General features: G+C 39.8%; 3 protein-coding genes across 3 annotated transcripts; 1 reads left to right on the top strand and 2 right to left on the bottom strand.

Moving 5' to 3' along the window:
- The first annotated feature begins 719 nt into the window (after window positions 1–719).
- Window positions 720–3,616, top strand: LOC106347358 (scarecrow-like protein 1). Its single transcript, XM_013786882.3, has 2 exons — window positions 720–1,059; window positions 1,608–3,616. Exon 2 carries the CDS (start codon window positions 1,657–1,659, stop codon window positions 3,388–3,390), a length of 1,734 nt encoding a protein of 577 aa, XP_013642336.2. The 5' UTR covers window positions 720–1,059; window positions 1,608–1,656; the 3' UTR covers window positions 3,391–3,616.
- A 195-nt stretch (window positions 3,617–3,811) lies between these two features.
- On the bottom strand, window positions 3,812–5,339 carry LOC106347359 (bidirectional sugar transporter SWEET1). Its single transcript, XM_013786883.3, has 6 exons — window positions 5,169–5,339; window positions 5,034–5,070; window positions 4,795–4,890; window positions 4,439–4,718; window positions 4,228–4,347; window positions 3,812–4,131 (listed from the first exon to the last, which is right to left on the bottom strand). Exons 1-6 carry the CDS (start codon window positions 5,200–5,202, stop codon window positions 3,958–3,960), a joined length of 741 nt encoding a protein of 246 aa, XP_013642337.2. The 5' UTR covers window positions 5,203–5,339; the 3' UTR covers window positions 3,812–3,957.
- A 9,721-nt stretch (window positions 5,340–15,060) lies between these two features.
- On the bottom strand, window positions 15,061–17,464 carry LOC111198605 (probable glucuronosyltransferase Os04g0398600). The gene is made up of 8 exons (XM_022687352.2): window positions 17,005–17,464; window positions 16,734–16,880; window positions 16,591–16,655; window positions 16,393–16,462; window positions 15,963–16,181; window positions 15,731–15,874; window positions 15,504–15,639; window positions 15,061–15,407 (listed from the first exon to the last, which is right to left on the bottom strand). The coding sequence occupies exons 1-8, from the start codon at window positions 17,365–17,367 to the stop codon at window positions 15,178–15,180; spliced, it is 1,374 nt and encodes a 457-aa protein (XP_022543073.2). The 5' UTR covers window positions 17,368–17,464; the 3' UTR covers window positions 15,061–15,177.
- Window positions 17,465–22,928: the final 5,464 nt, after the last annotated feature.

Raw genomic sequence — 22,928 nt, forward strand, 5'->3', positions numbered from 1 at the left:
AATGACTTTTATTCTATATTTAATGTTTAGAAGGAAAAATAAAATATCGTTGGCTCTTAGTATACATATAACAAATATATGCAACTTAGGATAAAGTTCAATAACCTGAGTTTATGTTGTGGGTTTAAAGTTAAAATTGTAATCAAACTAATTAAACTGAATCTGCTATCTCTTATAATCACAAATCAGTATAATACATATATTGAGTAATTATCTGGTAAAACAAAGTTACAAAGGTACTTTTCCAAAGTTGACAAAGAGAGAAAAGAGCGTTTGAACATTTCATAAAGAATCAACACGCCAAAACTGCACTAACAACAGCATGAAATCGTGAATAAATTAATCAAAATGTCAATTAGTGGGATCTGTCGTAGGCACCCTCGTCACCCCACGATCGCTTCCGTCATGGCTTCCATTCATATCCAACGATCAGTAATTTTCTTCTAATTGCTAAATAACAATATCATAAATCGAAAATTACCAAGAAAGAAACCGAGCGATAATCAATATTGGTCAACACGACAAAACCAAAACCGACACGTAACTGCTAATTATCGTATTCTTTTCGGGACCCTATTCTTTTCCAATGATATTTTAAGATATTTAATCATTTTATTCAATAACCTTCTGGAACAGTAGAACTTGGAAAAAAAAACCAATTTATTTATTTTTTATTCATGTAAGGAATTTATAAATTTGTAAGCAATTTCCTCAAAAAATCAAGTTTGGTTCTCTCAGTCTTTCTAATCAATCTTCATATTTGCTTGCTTAAAAATCTGAAAGTTTTTCTTTTTAATAAAAATTTCAACTGAAACACCTAACACCACAAGAGTGATCTTTTAAAAGGGTTAAAACACATCTTAAAACAAAGACCACAGAGACAGAGCCAGAAAATCAGAACACAAATAGTGGTTGTCCTCTTATGTGTAAACAGTAGAACCTAAAGGTCAAACCTTTGAGGCTTTTGACGACGTTTAAATCAGATTTCTTCTTTGTCAAATCTCAGTTTTGTGCATCTCCAGAATCATCGAAGACCCATCTGCTCTTAATCTCTCCCTGGTAAATTGACTCTCACCAACCCGATTCTTCTTCTTCTTATTCAGCTTTGCTTACGTATTCCTTAGAATCTCACTAACCTAGTTTTGCAAGCGGTTTGAACTGAGTCAATATGCAATTGAAATCATAGATCCTTGTGCCCGGGGTTCTATAATTCTTTTTAATCAACCCAAAGTCAATTTCAAAGGAACAAACTTTACATGATTTGGGTGAATTTGGATAATAGTTTTTTTTTTGTGTTAATTAGTTGCTTTGGATCATAAAAGCTCCATACTTTGTTTATATATGATGATGGATGATTAGTAACAAAAAGGAATAATCCTTAAGAAAAATCTCTTTTTTGTTTTCTTTCTTTTTTTTCTGGTGAGATTTGGATCATAAACTTTCATATTTGGTCTACATATCATGATGATATAGTAACTAAAAAAAGCCTAATCTTTATTTTTTTTTAATTTTAATTTTTGGTTTTGTTTTTGCATGATTCAACATTCTTTTTTTTATTGTTAGAATCATCAGTGGCTTGATGTTATTTTACTGTGACATTTTTGTAGTGGTGGTACAAAACTGTGGCTAGAGAACACTAATATCAAAGCGAGAGTCATGTCATTGGTGAGGTCGGTAGAGCTATCTGCTGCAGCTGCATACAGGAACCCGAAGCTTTACTCATTGAATGAGAATGGTTACAACACTGGTGGTGGCACTTCAGTTGAAATGTTTGATCCAGACAGGTCCAAGAACACTTGCCTGACTGATGATTCTTACCCAAGCCAAAGCTATGAGAAGTACTTTCTCGATTCCCCAACAGACGAGTTTGCACAACAACAACATCCTGTTGGCTCTGGTGGTGCCTCGGTTAGCTCATTTGGCTCTCTGGAATCGTTTCCTTACCAGTCTAGACCGGTTCTCGGATGCTCCATGGAGTATCAGTTACCTTTTGATTCAACCTCAACTTCCTCAATGAGTCTCTTTGGAGGTTACCAAGTGGCAACTCAAAGTCCAAGCATGGAGTTTGATGATGAACAAATGAGATCAAAGATTCAAGAGCTCGAAAGAGCCCTTCTCGACGACGAAGACGACGACGATAAGATGATTGGTATAGATCAGCTGATGGAGATTGACAACGAATGGTCTCCCAAAGAATCCTCATCCGAAGACTCCAACTCTCACGCAAGCAGCAAAGAGGTAATCTCACAATCAACAACAACAACAACTCCAAAGCAAATCTTGATCTCTTGCGCTCACGCCTTATCCGAAGGCAAGTCAGAAGAAGCTTTGTCAATGGTGAACGAGCTTCGACAGATAGTATCAATCCAAGGAGACCCTTCTCAGAGAATCGCAGCTTACATGGTCGAAGGCCTCGCTGCAAGAATGGCTGCTTCGGGTAAGTTCCTCTACAAAGCATTGAAATGCAAAGAGCCTCCTTCTGACGAGAGGCTAGCTGCAATGCAAGTCCTCTTCGAGGTCTGCCCTTGCTTCAAGTTCGGTTTCTTAGCAGCTAACGACGCAATAATCGACTCCATCAGAGGTGAAGAAGAGGTCCACATAATAGATTTCGATATAAACCAAGGGAGCCAGTACATGACGCTGATCAAAACCATTGCTGATCTTCCTGTTAAAGGCCGTCCTCGCCTGAGGTTAACAGGCGTTGACGACCCTGAGTCAGTCCAACGCTCAGTCGGCGGGCTGAGAATCATAGGCCTTAGACTCGAACAGCTCGCTATAGACCACGGAGTGTCCTTCACATTCAAAGCAGTAGCCTCCAAGACCAACATCGTCTCTCCCTCCACGCTCGGCTGCAAACCGGGAGAGGCATTGATCGTCAACTTCGCGTTCCAGCTCCACCACATGCCTGACGAGAGCGTCACGACGGTGAACCAGCGCGACGAGCTGCTCCACATGGTCAAAAGCCTGAACCCGAAGCTGGTCACGGTCGTGGAGCAAGACGTGAACACGAACACTTCCCCGTTCTTCCCGAGATTCATGGAGGCTTACGAGTACTACTCCGCGGTTTTCGACTCGCTGGACATGACGCTTCCGAGGGAGAGCCAAGAGAGGATGAACGTGGAGAGGCAGTGTCTCGCTAGGGACATTGTCAACATCGTTGCTTGCGAGGGAGAGGAGAGGATAGAGAGGTACGAGGTTGCTGGGAAATGGAGAGCGAGGATGATGATGGCGGGGTTCAGTCCGAGGCCGATGAGTGGGAGAGTGACGAGCAATATAGAGAGTCTGATAAAGCGAGATTATTGCAGTAAGTATAAGGTTAAAGAGGAAATGGGTGAGCTTCACTTTTGCTGGGAGGAGAAGAGTTTGATTGTTGCTTCGGCTTGGAGGTAAAAAAGAGTCGTTATGTTTCTATAAAAACAAAAAGACTTTATTTTATGTTTTATTTCGAATGTTTTGTGTTATATTTAAAACTGGTTAGGTCAATCCATCTCTCCATGTATTATTATTAACCAGAGATCAGGGATATGATCAGAGGTTCTTAAGCTAACCTAACACTTATGGTTACAATTATTTGTTTTTATCTCTCTTATATATAAAAGCAGAGTTTTTTGTTTTACATGATTGCATGTCACAAAGCCGTGGGCATTTGGTTCTCCAGTTCTCTTTGTTCGTTCTAGAGGTTTAGGATCCGTTCGGGTATTAAGGATTTAGTTTAGGTTTGGTTATTTTGGTTTTGGGTGATAAAATTTATTGTCTCTCTTAAATAGAAGCCGAGTCTTTTTACATGTTTGTATGTCAAAGAGGCAGTAAGTAGTCATACTTCAATCACACTTATTAGTAGGAAGACATTAGGAATCTGACATTTTGTTCAGCATAGTTATTTTTAAATCTTGTTACATCCAAACTAAAACTCTAAAAGCAAGAAGAACAAATAGAGAGAACAAATCATTGAAAGAACTAAACTTGCTGCTCTTGCTGCTTTCCATTAACCACATTTTGCTTCTTCTCCTCACCTTTCATCTCCAGTGACTTGTCATCCTTTTCAGCAGACTTCTCGCCTTTGTTTCCGCAGTAGATGACGTAGAGAATCAGTTGAAGTGTCCCTAAAGCACATCCAAACCCATTTGGTATCTTCGCACACACAAAAAAAAAAGGAAAACGTTTTTAGTAGTCAAGTTTTGTTTTTTTTTTCCTTTCTAAAAAGACAAAAGGGAGAAGTAAATTTACTGCAACAAAAGGGTCACGACCGATAAGACCATAGATGAACCAAGAAGTACCACAGAGGAAGACAAAGAGTGACAAAAAGAACGGCATGTACTCTACACTCTTCGTCTTTATCACCAACCTCTGTTTATCCAAATTCAAACATATCAATAAATTGAGGAAGCAGAATCAAAGAGATCTTTAGTTTCTTGATTTTTTTTTTTTGTTTGCTTACCATGATTGAGAGTGGAGAAGCGTACATGATGATGGAGAAAACGGTAGCTGCAATACCACAGAAGAGTTTTCTAGCGTTACCATGGAGGGCAAAGAGAGAGACGAGAGCCACCGTGGCGAATACGGCCAAGACGGCAGTGAAGACGCCAAAGATCTTAGCTTTCTCCTTCTTTGGCGCGTAGAAAAGGAAGATCAACACGTAGACTGTTTCTATCAAGGCTCCTGTTCCGTTGATTGTGCTCACAAGCGTGTTGTCCTTTGACACAAAGGGAAGTCCGTACCTGAAAGAAACAGAGGAGACTCAGAAACAGAGTTGTTAAAGAGACGGACGTTAAGATTTGATGAGAGGGTTTTAACCAGGCGGAGAGGAGACAGTTGAGGAGAGTCATAGGGTAAGGGATGCCAGAGAACTGTTCGGTTGATTTGTTCTTGATGATTCTCTTGAATGTTATCCTAATTTTCATTAACAAATAAATTAAAAAAAAAAAGAATGATTTTCAAGAAGATAACAGCTAAGAAAGGCAAGAACTTGAAAGAATCCAAAACAGAGTCACGAGCTGTAGAAAAAGGAGGAAAGAGGGAGGATGAGAACGTACGAAGGAGCCAAGAACAGAAACAGAGCAGTGGCATTTCCTGTAAAAGCATAAAAAGATAGTCTTTCAGTGACTTCTCATGGAGAAGAGAGACGAAGGAAAGAGAGAGAGAGAGAGAGATCGAGGGAAATGGGTTACCGAAAACGCCGAAGATGGTGTGAGCGATGTTCATCTTTTGATCTCTAAAGAGTTTCTCTTTTTTGTTCGTTTCTTGTACTGTGAGAAGAGAGAAAGCGTGAGAGGGAGAATGTGGTGAGTGTTGTGTATCAGAAAGCGTCTTCCTCAGGGGTATATATGAAGAATCAGCGTGTGCCAACCGCTTCACCGCGAAAAAAAAAACAATTATTATCAAATTACAAAGAGTAATGGTCCACATAAATTAGTGTAATTATTATGCTATTTGGTTTATTTTTAAAAATACCAAGACATAAAAAAAAATTGTAGCCTTACTAATTAAATTTAAATATAAGAATAGAAACTAACAAAAATATTTGTTTGTTACAATTTTCTGTATTTTTGGAAATGAAAACTTTTAACAAATTTTTTGTATTAATATTTTGGAAATGAAATTTTCATCTTTACTTGTTCGCCTGGGGAAATGAACCACACATTCTCTAAAATTCTAAATATACACTCTTGTAACCATTTTCCAATTTTCTGTATTAATATTTTGGAAATTAAAATTTTATCTTTATAACTGGTTCGCCTGGGGAAGTGAACCACACATCCTCTAAATATACACTCTTGTGACCATTTTTGTTTTGTTTGTTTCCTCTTAAACGAATTTGTTAATAGTTTATGGTTGTATACTAATCTTTAAAAAATATACCAAAAAGAGAAACTTTTTTTAGAAAACAATTATTTGTTTTTTTTTTCTAATGAAAAGAACCTTGTGAACAAGCCAGACTGTTCAGAGCGTGACGTTTTGATTGTAACTCGAGCCTGTATTTTCTGCGGTGCAGTGGCTGGTATCCCTTTTCACAATATTATACTTCTGTTAATAGAGATTCTAAGTAAATTTCGATAACTAGAAAGTTACTGGCTACTTAGCGAAACCAAACCTAACCAAAAACTAAAAGGCAAACTTAAATCCAACGGCATCGATAAATCGATTAAGGTGTCATATCATTCACTCAATTCATTAGTCTGCCTCCCACTTACTCTTCCATTTTTACAGGTAAGATAATTCATCTTTGTTACACATAAAGATTGTTGTTTTATATTTTATTTCATTTTGAAAAATGGTTGTATATTTCTTATTACATTTTGATACTTTTTAACTTTTTATACAAAATTGTGATTTTTTTAGTTTGTTAACAATACGTAAAGAGTTCTTGCTGACGTCCTTTATTGTTATTATTAATTTTTTTTGAACTTGTGTTACTATTGAATTTTTGTTAGAAGCTGATGCTCTTCATTAGCATAGTGATCAAGCTGGTAATGTTATCCAGTCACCAGTAAGTCAGTCATCAGTCACCACGAGCACATAGCTTAGATTATTCTGGTCGACCCAAGCCATCGGTTTACGACAACTTTTTTTTTTTTTTTTTTTTTTTTTTCGATAACTCTGGTATCTGGGCAGCCACAATCTCAACTATCCCCCGAAAAGGGTCCAGCGGTTTACGACAACTTTAACCGGGATAATGCCAACAAAATTTTTATTCGGTTTGATTATGAGGCTAAGGTTAATGGACGATCAACGTCAGCAGTTGAGTTGATTACGGAAGATGACCTAAATAGTCGTTTTGTGTAGGACAAATTAAATCATGAAACTGGGGCTTTCATTATTTAGATACTTCAATACGTATAATATAAGACAAGATATATAATTATGTACTTGCATTAGCTAAAAATTTTAAAACCTAACTTAATAATTGCCAAGAAAAGCAAAAAATCCCAAAGATAAAATAAAATTTAACATTCTTTTATCTGGCTTTGTATCAAATGACAAAACTTAATTTGTATGTCGCTGTTTAGGTCAATATCTGTTGAGATTCTGACATTTACGTGGAACAAAGTGATGTAATAATATGTAGACAAAAACAAAAGTATAGCGCAGTGGACTGTGCATGATATATAAGTATGATTCAGTCTGCAAGCAATGTGGATACTTTATTATGCGTGCTCAGAATGGACACCAATGAAATTGTTATACACAGTTTTACGTTTATATCCGAATCTAGCATGCATGTAGAAACTTAATATATTTGGATATGGATCAATTAGTGGATTGATAGCTTTTGTTTCAAATTAAAATTGAAAAACGTTAAAATTGTTTATCAATCAATGTTTAGTTACTACATATAACCACTACATTACACACAACAATTCTCATAAATATAGAGAAAATCGCATTTTTGAGGTTCGTTTTGAGTCCCACGTCAATGATTGAAAAGCAAAAGACTTGAGAATTAAGGAGAAGAAACGAGAGACAATAATGCTTTATAAAAGGTGAAACGATGACGTTAGGATACGATTCTTTTTGGACACCACATGGCATGGCACAACTCTTCACGAGTCACGTAGTTTTTTCCTTTTCCAGACATATCGACCTTCCATCTACTATTTTAAATTCATTTCTCGAAGAAACCTGGACCATTATTGTGTACTTTTTTGGTTACAACTTAATTATAACTATCGTTAGCATCGAAAAATCAGAATGAATGGAACAAGAAGGCCATGTAGACTGATTTGCCAAATGCGATTGATCAAACGAAACTGTTACTACCTACAAGATAAGCTCTAGAGACGATCAATAAATATACACAATCTCTCTATGTCAGTCTTCATCCTTGATGTAACAATTCAACTGATACTGTGATACAGTGTTTTTGATAGGTCCCTTGCCAAGAGATACCAATGTTGATCACAAGTAACAAGAACACAAGTAGTTTTGGGTAGATAAGTCTACCTCTTTTTGTCTTTTTCATTGATTTAAATAGGGAAGTACATGAAGCAAATAACAGAATAAGAAGGTGGAGTCATTGACTCCTACATTGCAGGAAACATGGAAATGTGGAGAACGTTACGGAAGACTCGTTCTCCTTATTGATAACAGAAATAAATAAAAGATATATCTTTAAGATTTAAAGATATTTGTTGTTTGGCTTACGTAGTCTAGTTGACTTTCTTGGCGCCATTTCAATGTCTTCAAATGGATCTTCTTGTATCCTATCAACACTCCCATCTTCAGAAAGAACCTTGTCCTCAAGGTTCATGGCGAAAGTAGGGAAGCTGGTCGCAATCTGTTGCTTGTCTTCCCAGGTTGCTTCACTTGCAGGTAAGTCAACCCATTGAATTAATATCTCCTGTAGTTCTTTTCCATCTTTCTGAATGTGACGTTGTTGCAGAGCTTTGGCTGGAGTTAAACGTAAGAGACCAGACTCCTTCAAGGGCGGTAGCTGAACTGAGGCAGGTTCATCATCGCCAATTCGTTTCTTCAGTAGTGAGACATGAAAGACTGGGTGGATTCGTGCGGTTGTGGGAAGAGTGAGGCGGTAAGCGACTTGTCCGACGCGGGCTTCGACTTTGAAAGGGCCAAAGTAGCGGTGTGAGAGCTTCTGTGAAGTACGGCGAATGACAGTCTTCTGGCGATAAGGTTGCAGGCGTAAGAAAACCCAGTCACCAACCTGAAACTCCACATCTCTTCTTTTGGTATCTGCTAGCTGTTTCATTCTGTTGTTCGAAGCTTCCAAGTGTTGCTTCAGTTCATCTAACAACTCGTCCCGATGCTGCAGTTGTTCATCTATTTCACCAACAAGAGTTGAACCTAGTTCATACCGTGGAATGGCTGGAGGAGGGCGGCCGTAGAGAGCTTGGAAAGGAGTTGTTCCCATGCTGGAGTGAAAGGTGGTGTTGTACCAAAATTCGGCCCAGGGAAGGAAGGAACTCCAGTGCGTTGGACGTTGCTGGACAAAGCAGCGGAGGTACTGCTCGATGCAGCGATTCACGACCTCTGTCTGTCCATCGGTTTGGGGGTGATAGGCTGTAGACATCTTCAGTGTTGTTCCCGAGAGGCGCCACAGTTCCTTCCAAAAGTGGCTGAGGAAGATTGGGTCTCTATCGCTGAGGATTGTGCGAGGCAGTCCGTGCAATTTGACAATGTTGGCCACGAACTGTGTAGCGACGATGGAAGCGGTGTATGGATGAGAAAGAGGTATGAGATGCGCGGACTTACTTAATCTGTCGACAACTACCATAATTGAAGTGAAAGCACCAGAGCGAGGCAAACCGTCGACGAAGTCCATTGATATGTCTTCCCAAAGATGTGTAGGAACAGGTAAGGGCTGAAGAAGGCCGGCAGGAGACATCGTTTGGGATTTAGCACGCTGGCAAGTGTCGCAGTGAGATATGTAATCTACAACGGTCTTATGCATCGAGGGCCAATAGAAGCGATGAGAGAGACGTTTGAATGTGCGCAAGACACCTGAATGCCCACCAAGAGTAGTATTATGATGCTCGTGCAAAAGTTGTTTGATAAGAGGGGAACCTGGTGGAATCACAACCCTGTTGTTGTAGCAGAGAAGGCCGTCTCTCCAAGAGTAAGGGAGACCCGGTTTCTCGTGTGCCGCTGTGCCAATGCGAATGAGGTATGGGTCAGAAGAGGTCAGCGCACGAAGATCAGTCCAAAGTGATGTCTGTGGGGCTGAGATTGCGTTTAATAGAGGGCTATCTGGTACGCGAGACAAGGCATCAGCTGCAGAGTTTGTTTTGCCTGGCTTGTACACAATGTCATAATCATACCCCACCAGTTTAGCCATCCACTTCTGCTGCTCGGGTGTGAGTATTCGCTGTTCCAGCATGTAGCGAAGGCTCCTTTGGTCTGTCTGGATGGTGAACTTGCGTCCCAAGAGGTAAGGTCTCCACGTTCGTATAGCTACGATGATTGCTAACATTTCTCTCGCATAGGTGGACCAAGCCTTCTTTGTGACGCCTAAAGAACGACTCATAAAGGCAATAGGTTGGCCATTCTGAGAGAGGACCGCACCAATACCATCACCAGAAGCATCAGTCTCAATCACGAAAGGGTTGGAGAAGTCAGGGAGGGCCAACGTAGGGGTGGATGTCATTGCCTCCTTCAACTTATTGAAGGCAGTGTCGGCGTCGGAGCTCCAAGTGAACTTGCCTTTGCGAAGGAGGTTGGTAAGCGGCCGTGCGATAAGCCCATAGTCTCGTACGAACTTGCGGTAGTATCCAGTGAGGCCAAGGAATCCACGGAGCTCAGTAACAGACGTCGGAACCGGCCAATCGGTCATAGCTTTGACCTTAGACTGGTCCACTGTGACGCCTGTGTTGGAAATAATGTGGCCGAGGTACTCGAGCTCTCTCTTCCCGAATTCACACTTCTTGAATTTCACCGAGAGTTGGTGATGTTGGATTAAGCTCAATACCTCTCGAACATGCTGCAGGTGGGACTCCCATGTCGGACTGTAAACGAGGATGTCATCGAAAAAGACGAGGACAAATTTCCGCATGTAAGGCCGGAAAATATCATTCATGAGCGATTGAAACGTTGATGGGGCGTTGCAGAGGCCGAAGGGCATGACAAGGTATTCAAAATGCCCGTGATGAGTACGGAACGCCGTTTTGTGGATGTCGGTTGTGCTCATTCTGACCTGGTGGAAACCGGCGGTGAGATCGAGTTTTGTGAAGTAAGCCGAACCATGGAGCTCGTCTAGCATATCCTCCACCGTAGGAATGGGGAAGCGATCCTTGATAGTGGCGGAGTTAAGAGCTCTGTAATCGGTACAGAACCTCCACGAGCCATCTTTCTTCTTGACGAGTAGTACAGGGGAGGAGAACGGGCTAGAACTGCTGCGGATGATACCTGCGTCGAGCATTTCAGTGACCTGTCGCTCGATCTCATCTTTCTGGAAGTAGGCGTAGCGGTAGGGTCGAACGTTGATAGGATCTGTTCCTTCTTTGAGCGTGATATTGTGTTCGATGTCGCGAGGAGGGGGAAGACCTGTCGGACACTGAAAGATCCCGTTGAATTCGTCCAGAATTACTCGCAAATCGTCGTTAAGCTCCTTTTGCTCCGAAGAGATCTCCGGCGAATAAAGAGCGAAGAGATGGTGGCCTTGTCTGGCTTCTTTCTCGAGCTCTTCTTTTGTTGTGGGCCTTATTGTATCGCGTGGAAGCCCAGTTAGTGTGTGGGTTTCACCCTCCCAGTCTAGCTGTAATGTTTGGGCTTTCCAGTCTGTGAGGACGGGCCCAAGACTCTGGAGCCATTGTATCCCCATCACCAAATCAAGGCCCACTAAGGGGAGAGCGTAGAGAGTGATTCGGAAACTAGCGCCGCCGATCTGTACCCTGACGTCGTCAAACCTCCGTCGACAGCGAAGTGGAGATCCGTTAGCAACCCGAACGTCGAAAGGTTTGGTTTGCGTTGCTGGAAGTTGTAATTCGGATGCCATCTTTTCACTGATGAAGTTGTGTGTTGAACCGCTATCAACTAGAGCCTGAAGTTTGTGGTTGGTGATGACAGCGAGGAGACGCATTGTGGTCGGAGAATCCCAACCAGATAAGGCGTGGAGTGTAATTTCGGGTGCAGGATCATCCTCTTCGTCCTCCTCATCGGTCTCGGTATCCTCGATCCCTTCCATGATGAAGAGTTGCGGTTTAGCGCACTTATGACCCGGAGAGTACTTCTCGTCACAACTGAAGCAAAGGCCCAGACTGCGCTTTCTCCTCATCTCCTCCCAGCTGAGTTTGCGGGGTGTTTGCACAGTTTGTGGTGATGTCGCGGCAGGTGCTGAAGCTGAAGCTGGGGAATTGGAAGTGGTGAATGATTGGGTTCGTGGTGTGAAGCGCTTTTGTTTCTGCAACTGATCGTCTTTCATTCTAGCCAAGTTGATGACTTCTTGTAATGTCTTTGGCTGGAACATACGTACATCGTCAGCGATTGTATGGTGTAGTCCTCCTAGGAAAGTTCCGACAAGCGCTTCCTCGGACCAGTTAGTCACTTTGTTGCGTAGTCTTTCGAAAGCACGTTGGTATTCGCGGAACGTCCCCGTCTGCCGTATTTTTGACAGCTCCTCATGGAAGTTTGTGCTACGAGTTGGACCGAACCGTGTCCACAATTCGCCTTCGAACGTCTCCCATGTTATCAGAGTCTGATCAATGCCGAGCGCTCGTACCGTCGCTTGCCACCACTCGTTAGCTTCCTCCGTAAGATGATAGGAGGCATAGTTCACCCTCTGGTTGCCGGTGATATCATGAAAAGCGAAGTATTGAACTGCTTTAGTGAGCCATTCTGTAGGATCTCCATCACTGAACCGTGGAAGTTCGATCTTAATATGTCGACGTTGGTTAGGGGCAGCTGCAAAAGGGTTGACAGCATCGGTACGGTTTGGATTTGTGACGTGATGTGGTGGGGGAATCGTGTCATCTCTGGGAACCTGTGATGCGCTGGATCCGTGTTCACGGGTGCCGACGATAAGCTCACGCATTTCCTTCAGTGAGTCAGCCATCGTTCGTTGGAAAGAATTCTCCAAGCCCCGAATCCTATCGTTAATGCCGGTCGTTAGGTTGAGGAGTTCATCTTGGACCATTCCCATGCTTGATTCGAGATCCTCAAGTCGTTCGCGGTTGTTGGCCATGGTCTCTTTCCGTAGATTTTGAGCCACAGCCTTGCTTTTTTGTGAGTTTTTGGTGATGCGAGGCGGAATTGTGATTGAGTGGGGTTGTAACGGTGGGGGAAAAAAAAAAATTTAGGTTTCTTGCTAGACGTTGATTCCTGAGAATGCCGTCAAGAAGAATCAAGAGAAAAAAGGGTAGCTCTGATACCACTGATAGGTCCCTTGCCAAGAGATACCAATGTTGATCACAAGTAACAAGAACACAAGTAGTTTTGGGTAGATAAGTCTACCTCTTTTTGTCTTTTTCATTGATTTAAATAGGGAAGTACATGAAGCAAATAACAGAATAAGAAGGTGGAGTCATTGACTCCTACATTGCAGGAAACATGGAAATGTGGAGAACGTTACGGAAGACTCGTTCTCCTTATTGATAACAGAAATAAATAAAAGATATATCTTTAAGATTTAAAGATATTTGTTGTTTGGCTTATGTAGTCTTGTTGACTTCCTTGGCGCCATTTCAATGTCTTCAAATGGATCTTCTTGTATCCTATCAGTTTTTATTTTATCCAAGTTCAAAGAGTTTTCTTGTATGATCGAATCAAAAGAAAATGATATATACAAGAACGGTACTTACATATTCATCGATTGGGGACACAATTTTGTGAATAGATTTGATTAGAACTCCTCAGAATTAAATACTTGCTTGCCCTAAAGGGTAGGGCTTTCTTCTCGACCTTTCTAACCTTCCATAATTGATTTTCTTTGAAAACTTTGTACCTTCGAATGTAATAGTAATAATGTCGTTGCACTCTTCTTACCTACTACGCTTCTGGCGTCTACCTACTTAAGATCCACTTGTATTGATGGACTCTTAGTAGCCACCAAAGAACCCAAGTCCTATCATCATCAAAATGATATAAGATCATTCAGAAAAATTCTTGAATTCTAGCTTTAATGTTTTCTGGTATGTCATATTGTCATTTGCCAAAAGACGGCTGCATATGAATACACTAGTGTAACCCCAAGGCAGAGTTAACTATTGGGAAGATGTCATATCTTTGATGTTACATAACCATGGCTTTGTAATGTATTTACCTAAAATAGAAAGTTCTTATTTATTGTGGAGAGCTGTGTTTATACACGGAGGCTTGTTTTTCGATAGATAACGTACATACCAAACAAAAGGATTTGGATCCATTTTGATAAAAGGCTGATCTATACAAACATGGCATGATCATTTACGTGTGGAACTCTGTTCCGTGTGATTATATTATTGGTTTCTTGTGGGTAGATTACTGTAGCAAAGCGTTTGTCCTTCTACAGACAAAGCATCTTCTCATCTTTTTGGTTGCTTCTGTTAAGTCCGATGAAATGTCGGCCAAAAAATCTCAGTTCCTTTGATCCGTCAAGAAAAATATAAATGTAAATGTTTACCAGCAGAAAATATCTACATAATATTCTTTCCCCCCTGACTATTGCTTGCACACATTTCATATTTTTACTATACATTCGAAGACAAAGAATGGATTAATCCAAGTCATATATATATACTATAGTTATTTCCTAGCATCTTCGGTTAGGAACCGAATGTATTAAGAATTAAGTACACAGGGTTAGGTATTTGTACATACAAGCACCTCCAAGATGCTAGAAATTTACAGATTAATTTTTTTCTTAATACACTCGGTTCAGTTATCTTATGTGGGATGGAACAAGTGTATGTATGTACAAATATCTAACCTTTTGCTATTATTTTGCTAGAGCTCTTAGATAGATACGATACCCCCTAGACAACACAGTAGGATGATTTGATGTTCTGTTCTCTCTACTGTTACGTGGAACGTAACGATTCTTGTCAAAAGCACACGATCTCAAGATAATAAGATGATATTCATAGATTAAAACTGAGTACAAGGTTACAGAGATGATAATGGAGTCTCTTCCCTCTCTTTCTCTCCTTGGTACTACTTACTAAAACACGAGATACCCTCCCCCAAAACCCTCACAGCTAATATATAGATAAAGCATAAAGCTAAAGTAACCAAACCATGGTTACTCATTACTAAACTAGAGTTACTTCTTCTTATCCTCTCTTAACCGATGGCCCACTCGTATCATCTACTTAGAGAACACCATTGCATTTGCCAAATTGCCGTTTATATGATGATTTTGTTTGTCCCTATCTTAATCACCAATTATATTCATATCAATAGTTTCCACGTGTAGAATAAGATGCTATCTCATGTTAGATTACAGAACGTGGTTTCAAGGTACAGCCTAATTGAACCCAAATATTAAGCGGATTGTTGGTTTCTGATCCAACTAGGTTTCTTTCAAAGCTTTCAGAAATGTAAATATCTAAATAGAACCATTATTTTATCGGTTTCTTCGTATCCCTATTGAGTTTTAGTCAAATAAGATCTTTTGTACAGTCACTAATTTTTTCCCCCTGGTATGTACAAAACAATTATGTTCACAAAAACTATTTAAGCTATGTAAAGACGTTAGAAAAAACTCAAGTTCATCATTGTGGAAACAAGAGATTCTTGTGGGATGTTGAAACCTCAAGGCAGAGGCATAGGAGGTCTCCAGCTACTGAAGTGGACCAGTTCTCTATTCACAAAACTCCCATTGTGCAGCCAAAACGTCTCGGTCGATTGCTGGAAATGTCTCACTTTGCGTTGAAGCTCCCACAGAATCCCTTTAACCGCACTGCATGGTGCATAATCTGGACCGTAGACAAACAAACATCTAATCTTACTACCACGGGATATCATTTCTTCTATGTCTCTATCTGTGAAAGAGAGACATGTCTTGTTAAAGTTCTTACAACTTGAGAATCTGAGGAAACCAAATGAGAAAATGCAGCTCTGGAGTAAATTATTGTTACCGGGTATTGAAGCTAAGTAATCAAGAAGCTCTGCTCCTATTCGAGATGATGGCCATTTGATGGATACTTGAGCGTAGTCGATGACATTCTGGAAAGGTAGCTCGGCGTGGTCAGATAAGAGAACCGGGACACATTCCTGAACAAGCAAAACCACAATGTTTCTGAGTACATAAACCAAGTTATTAGGTGAAAATAAAATGTTTGGGTAAAGAGATGATAGATCAGACCACAAAGAATGATTCATAAAAGCGAAGAGTCCATGATGATTCCCCACGAGGAGCGAGGCAGAACTTGGCGTTCCTCAGATGTTCAAAATATGTTGTTCTTCCAAACTTTTCAGTTCCGCTAAACTTCAAGTCTGGACATTCCAACTGTTCACAAAACCACCCATAAGAAACAAGCAAGCAAGGAAAGCACAACCACATAGATATTGCTTCAAGAAACAATGTGAGACTAAACCTTATCTGGATACTGCTTTGAGAGATCTATCAATTTAAGTCTACCAGCTTTCCCTTGAGCACGACCCAAATAATTAGCTAAATACTTCCTCTTGGACAAAGGCAAAGGCTGAACATCAGGTTGTCCATTTCTAGTCATGGCATCATCAACGTTGCCTGGTATGATTATATCTTTCCATGTATTGAAAGCAGTAGTGTCTTTCTTGTCAGTCCTGTCCCCCTGCATCCGCAACGCATTCATTTTTTTGTAAAACAAACTCCAAGAACCTGGCTCAATCCTTTCCACGCATGATTCTATAAGTAGGCACATAGACCATCTAATTTACTAGAAACAAAAAAAAAACTCAAAAGAGAGAGTTTTCACATAGACCCTTCACAACCAATAAACTTCAAAAGACGAGAAATTCCTCAACAGAGAGCAAGTGAAGTACCTCGGGAGTGAGGATAATAGAATGGTTGATAAATGTTGACCATGATCTAAACAAGTGAGCTCCAGCACCACTACAAAAAGAAACCTAATGTCACAGACAGCACAAAACAATACAATTCACAGAAAAGAAAAAAAAAAACTTTACTTCTCGATCATGTTCCACACACGAAAACAATTACAAATAACAACTAGTGTATACCTTGGAAAAACAAATATATGATCACGACCACCAGATCTTCGAAAATACGGCATTTGACTCAAAACCTAGTGGATCACAGAACATGTGAGAGTCAGACATAAGCACATCCACAACTGAATCAGTGAGTCACGACTTGGTTTCACCTTGACATAGGTCTGGTTAATCTCCTTGTCATTAAGACCACCCAACATTCTCACACACTTAACATAAGCTGGCACAAAGAACAGATCCGCCTCTTCTTTCTTACTTGTTCTAAACTTGGACTCCATAAGCAACTTGTGTATCTTAACCTAATCATCATCACCATCATATTCATAAGAATCAAAACGATGCCGTTTAGCTAACACATCTCCAACTTAATAACATAGACACTTGCGATTGATAAATCTAATCAAAACTGAATCAAGTAGTCACCTGAGATCCCCACTGGCCTTTCAAGCACGAGGCGGTTTTGACGCCACCGTCCCTGCCGTACATAAGCTCTTTCAGTCCGTCGATCTCGTTCTCGTCGTACACGTAGATCTTCAGCGAGAGATGGGATCCGTACCCTCGCTCCGGCCACCGTAGAGCCCCGTTATCGCTCGTGGTGACGGAGGAATCAGTGCGGTGGAGATCGATCGCCGGAGAAACGGAGTACCACTGGTCGAAAAGCCTGGTGAGGAAGAAGGTGGAGACGACGAGAAACAGAGCTCCGATCTGGTGAGTGCGGGTGCAGGGAGTGGCGTAGTGACTGCTGTACGCACCGAAGTTTCTAGGCTTGCTACTTAAGCTCGCCATCTCTCTGAGTCTCTCTCACTGTTTATTCGTTTGTTTCTTTGAAATTAAAAGCTTTTTCTGGGGAGATTTGTTTTTTTTTTAATTTAGATCTTGCAAAGACGTCGAGATCATAGCCGTCGGGTGTTAGCTAAACGGCATCGTTTGAAATTGGAAATAAGAATGGCCCATTGGGTTTAGAAGGACTTGGTTGCCGGCGGCATCATTCTAAACCGGCAAACTAAGAGTGAAAACACTGAAACTGTATCAAACTAAGGACTTGGTTATAGGGATGTTAACGTAGGGTAAAATAACCCAGCCCAGCCCAACCCAGTTTATACCCAACCTCCAAAAACCCAGAAACATCAACGTTGAAATCCAAAACCAGAAAATAAACCCAATATGGTATAAGTTTACCCGTGGGTATCCAAAGTATTATCTTATTTATTCTGAAAATCATGTAAAATATTAATATGACTAATGTGAGCATTAATATGTAAACAAGATTTTGCAATTTTATAGAAAACTTGTTTTAGCGCAAACGAGTTTTTGCAGAAAAAACTCGCTTTTTCGGAAAAAAAAAATATTTTGCAATTTTAATCGGGAAACTCATTTTGCAGTTTTAGCAGTAAACATCGTTTTGACAGGAAAACTCATTTATGGTTTTAACGAGAAAACTTGTTAAGTTGTTTTTGTGGTTTTAGCGGAAATTTTTCTTTTTGCGGTTTTTGGTCGGTAATTTTATTTTGTGGTTTGGTTGGAAAACTCATTTTTGCGGTTTGCGGGAAAAATAATCTTTCTGGTTTTGACGGAAAAACTCGGTTTTACGGTTTTTGCGAGAAAATTCGGTTTAGCAGTTTTGGCAGGAAACCTCGCTTTTGCGGTTTTGGCGGAAAAACTCATTTTTGATTTTGACGGAAAAACTCGTTTTTACGGTTTTGAGGAAAAACTCGGTTTTCGGCTTTGATGGGAAAACTCGATTTTTCGATTTTGGCGGAAAAACTCGGTTTTGCGGTTTTGGCGGAAAAAACTCGGTTTCTCGGCTTTGGCGGGAAAACTCGATTTTCGGTTTTGGCGGAAAAACTCAGTTTTACGGTTTTGGCGGGAAAACTCGGTTTTACGGTTTTGGCGGGAAAACTCGGTTTTGCGGTTTTGGCGGGAAAACTCATTTTTGCGGTTTTGGCGGGAAAACTCATTTTTTGCGGTTTTGGCGGGAAAACTCATTTTTTGCGGTTTTGGCGGGAAAACTCGGTTTTTCTGTTTTGGCGGAAAACCCATGTTTTTCGCTTTCGGCAGTAAAAATCGTTTTGGCGGGAAAATTGAGTTTTACGGCATTGGCGGGAAAACACCTTTTGCGGTTTTGGCGGAAAAACTCGATTTTGGAGCTTTCAGTCGGAAAACTCGATTTTACGATTTTAGCGGGAAAACTCAGTTTTGCAGTTTTGGTGAGAAAACTCAGTTTTGCGGTTTTGGCGGGAAACTTAGTTTTATGGTTCTGGCGGAAAAACAAGTTTTGTGGTTTCGGTAGAAAAACTCGATTTTTTGGTTTCGGCGGGAAAACTCGTTTTTGGTTTCTGTGAGAAATATTATTTTTAGGGTTTTTGCGGAAAAAATCATTTTTTGGTTCTGACGGAAAAAAACGTTTTTGCAATTTTTTTATAATTTAATTAAAATGGTGAAAATCTATATATATAATTGAAAACCCATGGGTACACCATTACCCTTTTGTATTTACCCAACATAAATATGGGTTTTAAAATTAATACCCATGGTTGACCCAATTAATTTTAGATGGGTAAAAACCCAGCCCATTATTAGTGGGTTTGGGTAAACCCATGGGTAACTACCCATGTTAACATCCCTACTTGGTTATCATGATTCATGACTCACTTTAACTTGAATTTATAAAAAAAAAAAAGGAAACTAAGAGTGAAACTGTATCAAACCAGTGTGAGGTTTTGGCATCATTCTTAAACTGTATTTCCAAAATTAAACAACGAACCTCACCAGTATCGTTCCTTGCTTCCAAAGTGGCAACAACCTTCAAGAGCACCCACAACAACAGATCCTTAACAACAAATCCTTAACAACTTTTTGAATATTTTTTTTTCTTTTTTTTCGTCCGAACTAAAAAAAAAACAAAAGATTGGCCAATCGCGGGTTCCCACGCGACGGTGGAGCCTGCGCACGGTTAAGAAGCTGCCAGAAAAGAGATCCGTAAATTGGGACTTCAAGAGGTAATTGTGGCACAGATTCTTAAATATTTGGGCTCCACATATTATTATAATAATTTGTTTTTAAGGATTTGTTGTTAAGGATTTGTTGTTGTGGATGCTCTTAGATAGCCCATTAATTTCATCAAAGACTTAAGATATCACAGTGTAAAGTCTTTGAAGACAACTAATATCATCATACATACACATATCACACCACTAAGGACCTCTTCATCATGTATACACTTATATACATACAAAAAACATGTCTTTACCATCTAGAACGACCAAATCTCATATACCAAGCTCATATACCAACCATTGGCAGAGATGAAACACACCACCCATCGTTCAAGCAACAAAGCTAAACACACATCATTCAAGTAACAACTAAACAAGAGCAGAATCTAATAGCTCATTTGGGTTTTTTTTCAAACCACAATCTCAAGAAGCTAAGAGTGAGAGCTATAAGCACAGGCCATCAGAGACCAAACATAACAACAATGCTCAAAAGATATCTCAAAACAAAAGATCTAAGACCGCAAATGAATCACATACTGTCTTGAGTAATGAGGGGATAATCCAAGGCACTAAGCTCAATGAACCAGTTCCAAGAGCGACCAAGCTTCAGCAAGATTGACACAGCGTGGAGGGTAGCAGCCGTTTTAGAAGCACCACTGTCAGAGAGAGGATCAATTTTCCCCAACACATCAACATTCCCAAAGGCACTCACTTCAGGAACAGTTTTCAAGTGGGAGAGAATAGATGAGCTTCGAGATCAATAGATCGAGAGAGAGATAGCCGGGTTCGAGAGAGAGAGCTGGGTTCGAGATCGAGAGCTGGGTTCGAGAGAGAGGGAATGGTGAATGTGTGACACCGTGCCATAAGAGCATGATTAACGGTATGCGATCCTTATGCGATCCTTTAAAAAAAATTGATTTTTTTTTGTCCTTAAAAAAAAATTGAAGTGAACTAATTGCGGGCCGCTACGTGTCGGTGAAGCCCGCAAACAGTAAAAAAACTCTCCCAAATTCGATCCTTATCTGGTGACTTTCAGGACCGATTTTGAACATTTATGTGGTGCCCACATCTTAATTTTGTGCAGAAACCACTTTAAGAAACAACTATATTCATGGCCTAAGACCCGTTTCTTCTGAGCCTTAATTAAGCGATGTTTCTTACTTAATTACATAATTTTTTTTAAACCTAAAAACACTAAATACACGGGTTAAGAACCCGTGGTAATGGTGCTCTAAGGAGTATAAGGACCACGAGGCAACTCCTAACAGTAGATTATTAACATGGTTCTAACTTCTAACCAATAAAAAAAATGAAAATCAAGAAACAAATAATTGTGTCGGAAGAAGTCCTTGCAGTAAGCTTTTGGAAGACCGTTTTTAATTGAACCATCTTTTTATAGAATACAAAAACTAAAGAAAAACTAAACCATTGTTAAAGCATAAGACTATGTACATTGAGACTATTGAGAGTGTTGAAAGATTATTTTCAATTGTTAAAGAAAAAAAAGAACAAAACAATGGGGTTGTTGAATGGTGAGTTGGATTTTTTAACCGTTGAAAGTAGAAACAAATGGAGTCCACTTTTGATATGTGAGTATGTGACTATTTTCTATTATTCAACAACAATTATTTACAACTAAATTATTATAAATTTATTTTTATATATCAAAATTCTTAATTTTTTCTACTCCATAGATAAAGATTTAGTTCATTTGATTTAGATACAATTTTTTTTTTGTCATTTTACCCTTAAACTCATTATAACCTTTGACTATTTTATTTTCTGAAATGGATCATAACAATAACTTTTCTAATACCCAAAATTTTTGACCATCTATATTCTCTATTTTGTATTTGTAAAAAAGTAATTAAAATTAAAAAAAAATATAAAAATGTTTTAATTCTTCATGATTTAAGTTAAACTAATTGAGAACTTTTATTACTATAAAAAGATGAGATAGAATGTTGAATTTTATCAAACATAACTATCATAGATTATAAAAAAATGAGTAGGTGTTGAATGTTAGGTGGAAGAGAGAAAAGATGATGTAAAATATAAAAAGTAACAAATAGAGTGTTGAATATTTCACACCAATGTACATAGTCTAAGAAACTAGTGTGGGTATTTCACCATTGGAGGTGCTCTGACAAACCAGCTTAGGCCTTCAATTACTTCTGCGCCGCGCCCACTTTCTGGTATGATAAGTGTTGGTGTGACATTCGGTTTTGGAATGTGAAGCAACTCTAAGTCTCAGGACGTCTCCTTAAGCTATATGATGCTCTCACACACCAAGAACTCGCTGCAGAGAAGAGATAAAAAAAAACAGAACACACTTGAAGAGTAGAGTATTTGAAGAAGAGTGCAAGACACAAGATTGTTAACCAGTTACATCCATTAACGAAGGTGTTAGTCTGGGTCAGGACCTGTCTCCCGGAATCTACCAGAGGTTATAAGAGAGTATTCACACAACCTCAAAGCCCTTACAATGCTTTTCTTGGTTTCACTCTATACCCCTTCCGAAAAACAAAGATACAAGTTTATGTTGTGTGTACAATGTTCTTACTTCTCTCTGTCGTTATTTCTCTACACAATGTATCATTATATATGACTCAGTGACCTAGATGCATCTTTGATTCCATGTATGGAATCAGTCAATGAACTCTGTCTTATCTTCTTGTTCATTACCCGAGAAACATCAGTTTGCTTTTGCCTTTAAGAGCTGCGGCAAACGGCTAGTCTTTGTGGTCCTGCAAAGAGAGAGTCACGTGGTCTTGTCCATAATACATTGTTGCTTCCTTTCCATATCTAAGTCTTCTTTCTTCTTCATTAAATCTCAACATGGACAAATGACGCCAACGATGCCAAAAGCTGGAGTGCACAGGTAACATTCAGGCCATGATCTAAGTGATTGATGCGGTCACAACGTAAGCTCTTTCCGTTCATTTAATGGATCAACGGTTTCACAACTACATTATGATCAAGATGAAGTCTAGTTTCAGTCTACGTACGCCTATCGTATTTCAGGGTTGGGGTGCGGCAGACCTTGTCAGTGTCCCCAACAAGAATTAACTTGTTGAGCCAGAGGACGCTCGGAGGTACTTATTAAAAATTTAAAATTAAAACGTCGATGTTCTAGGGGTATTTTAGCCGCGGTCGCGTGGAAGCCACTGGTTAGTAGAGGAAGTAGAGGCGGCGCCGCAGCAGAAGCATGAAATTCGTATCAACATTCTCTTCACTACTCTCAGCCATGGAAAAGTTTCATAAATAACCCGACCATTAATCTCTGTTGGATCATTGAACACTAATCTATCTGAGCAATGAGATTTCTTCTTGTGTATCTCAGGGGAAAAC

The sequence above is a fragment of the Brassica napus genome, chromosome A6 (assembly GCF_020379485.1).
Source record: "Brassica napus cultivar Da-Ae chromosome A6, Da-Ae, whole genome shotgun sequence".
NCBI classification, from domain to species: domain Eukaryota; kingdom Viridiplantae; phylum Streptophyta; class Magnoliopsida; order Brassicales; family Brassicaceae; genus Brassica; species Brassica napus.

What these genes read in the sequence shown, in the direction of transcription:
- LOC106347358 (XM_013786882.3), top strand. Translation starts at nt 1,657, where the DNA reads ATGTCATTGGTGAGGTCGGTAGAGCTATCTGCTGCAGCTGCATACAGG.
- LOC111198605 (XM_022687352.2), bottom strand. Translation starts at nt 17,367, where the DNA reads ATGGCGAGCTTAAGTAGCAAGCCTAGAAACTTCGGTGCGTACAGCAGT. An exon ending in CATATATTTGTTTTTCCAAG is followed by an intron (nt 16,463 to 16,590) that starts GTATACACTAGT and finishes TTCTTTTTGTAG; the next exon opens with TGGTGCTGGAGCTCACTTGT. An exon ending in CAAAGCAGTATCCAGATAAG is followed by an intron (nt 15,875 to 15,962) that starts GTTTAGTCTCAC and finishes TTTTGTGAACAG; the next exon opens with TTGGAATGTCCAGACTTGAA.
- LOC106347359 (XM_013786883.3), bottom strand. Translation starts at nt 5,202, where the DNA reads ATGAACATCGCTCACACCATCTTCGGCGTTTTCG. An exon ending in CACCATCTTCGGCGTTTTCG is followed by an intron (nt 5,071 to 5,168) that starts GTAACCCATTTC and finishes ATGCTTTTACAG; the next exon opens with GAAATGCCACTGCTCTGTTT. An exon ending in CTTCTCCACTCTCAATCATG is followed by an intron (nt 4,348 to 4,438) that starts GTAAGCAAACAA and finishes TTGGATAAACAG; the next exon opens with AGGTTGGTGATAAAGACGAA.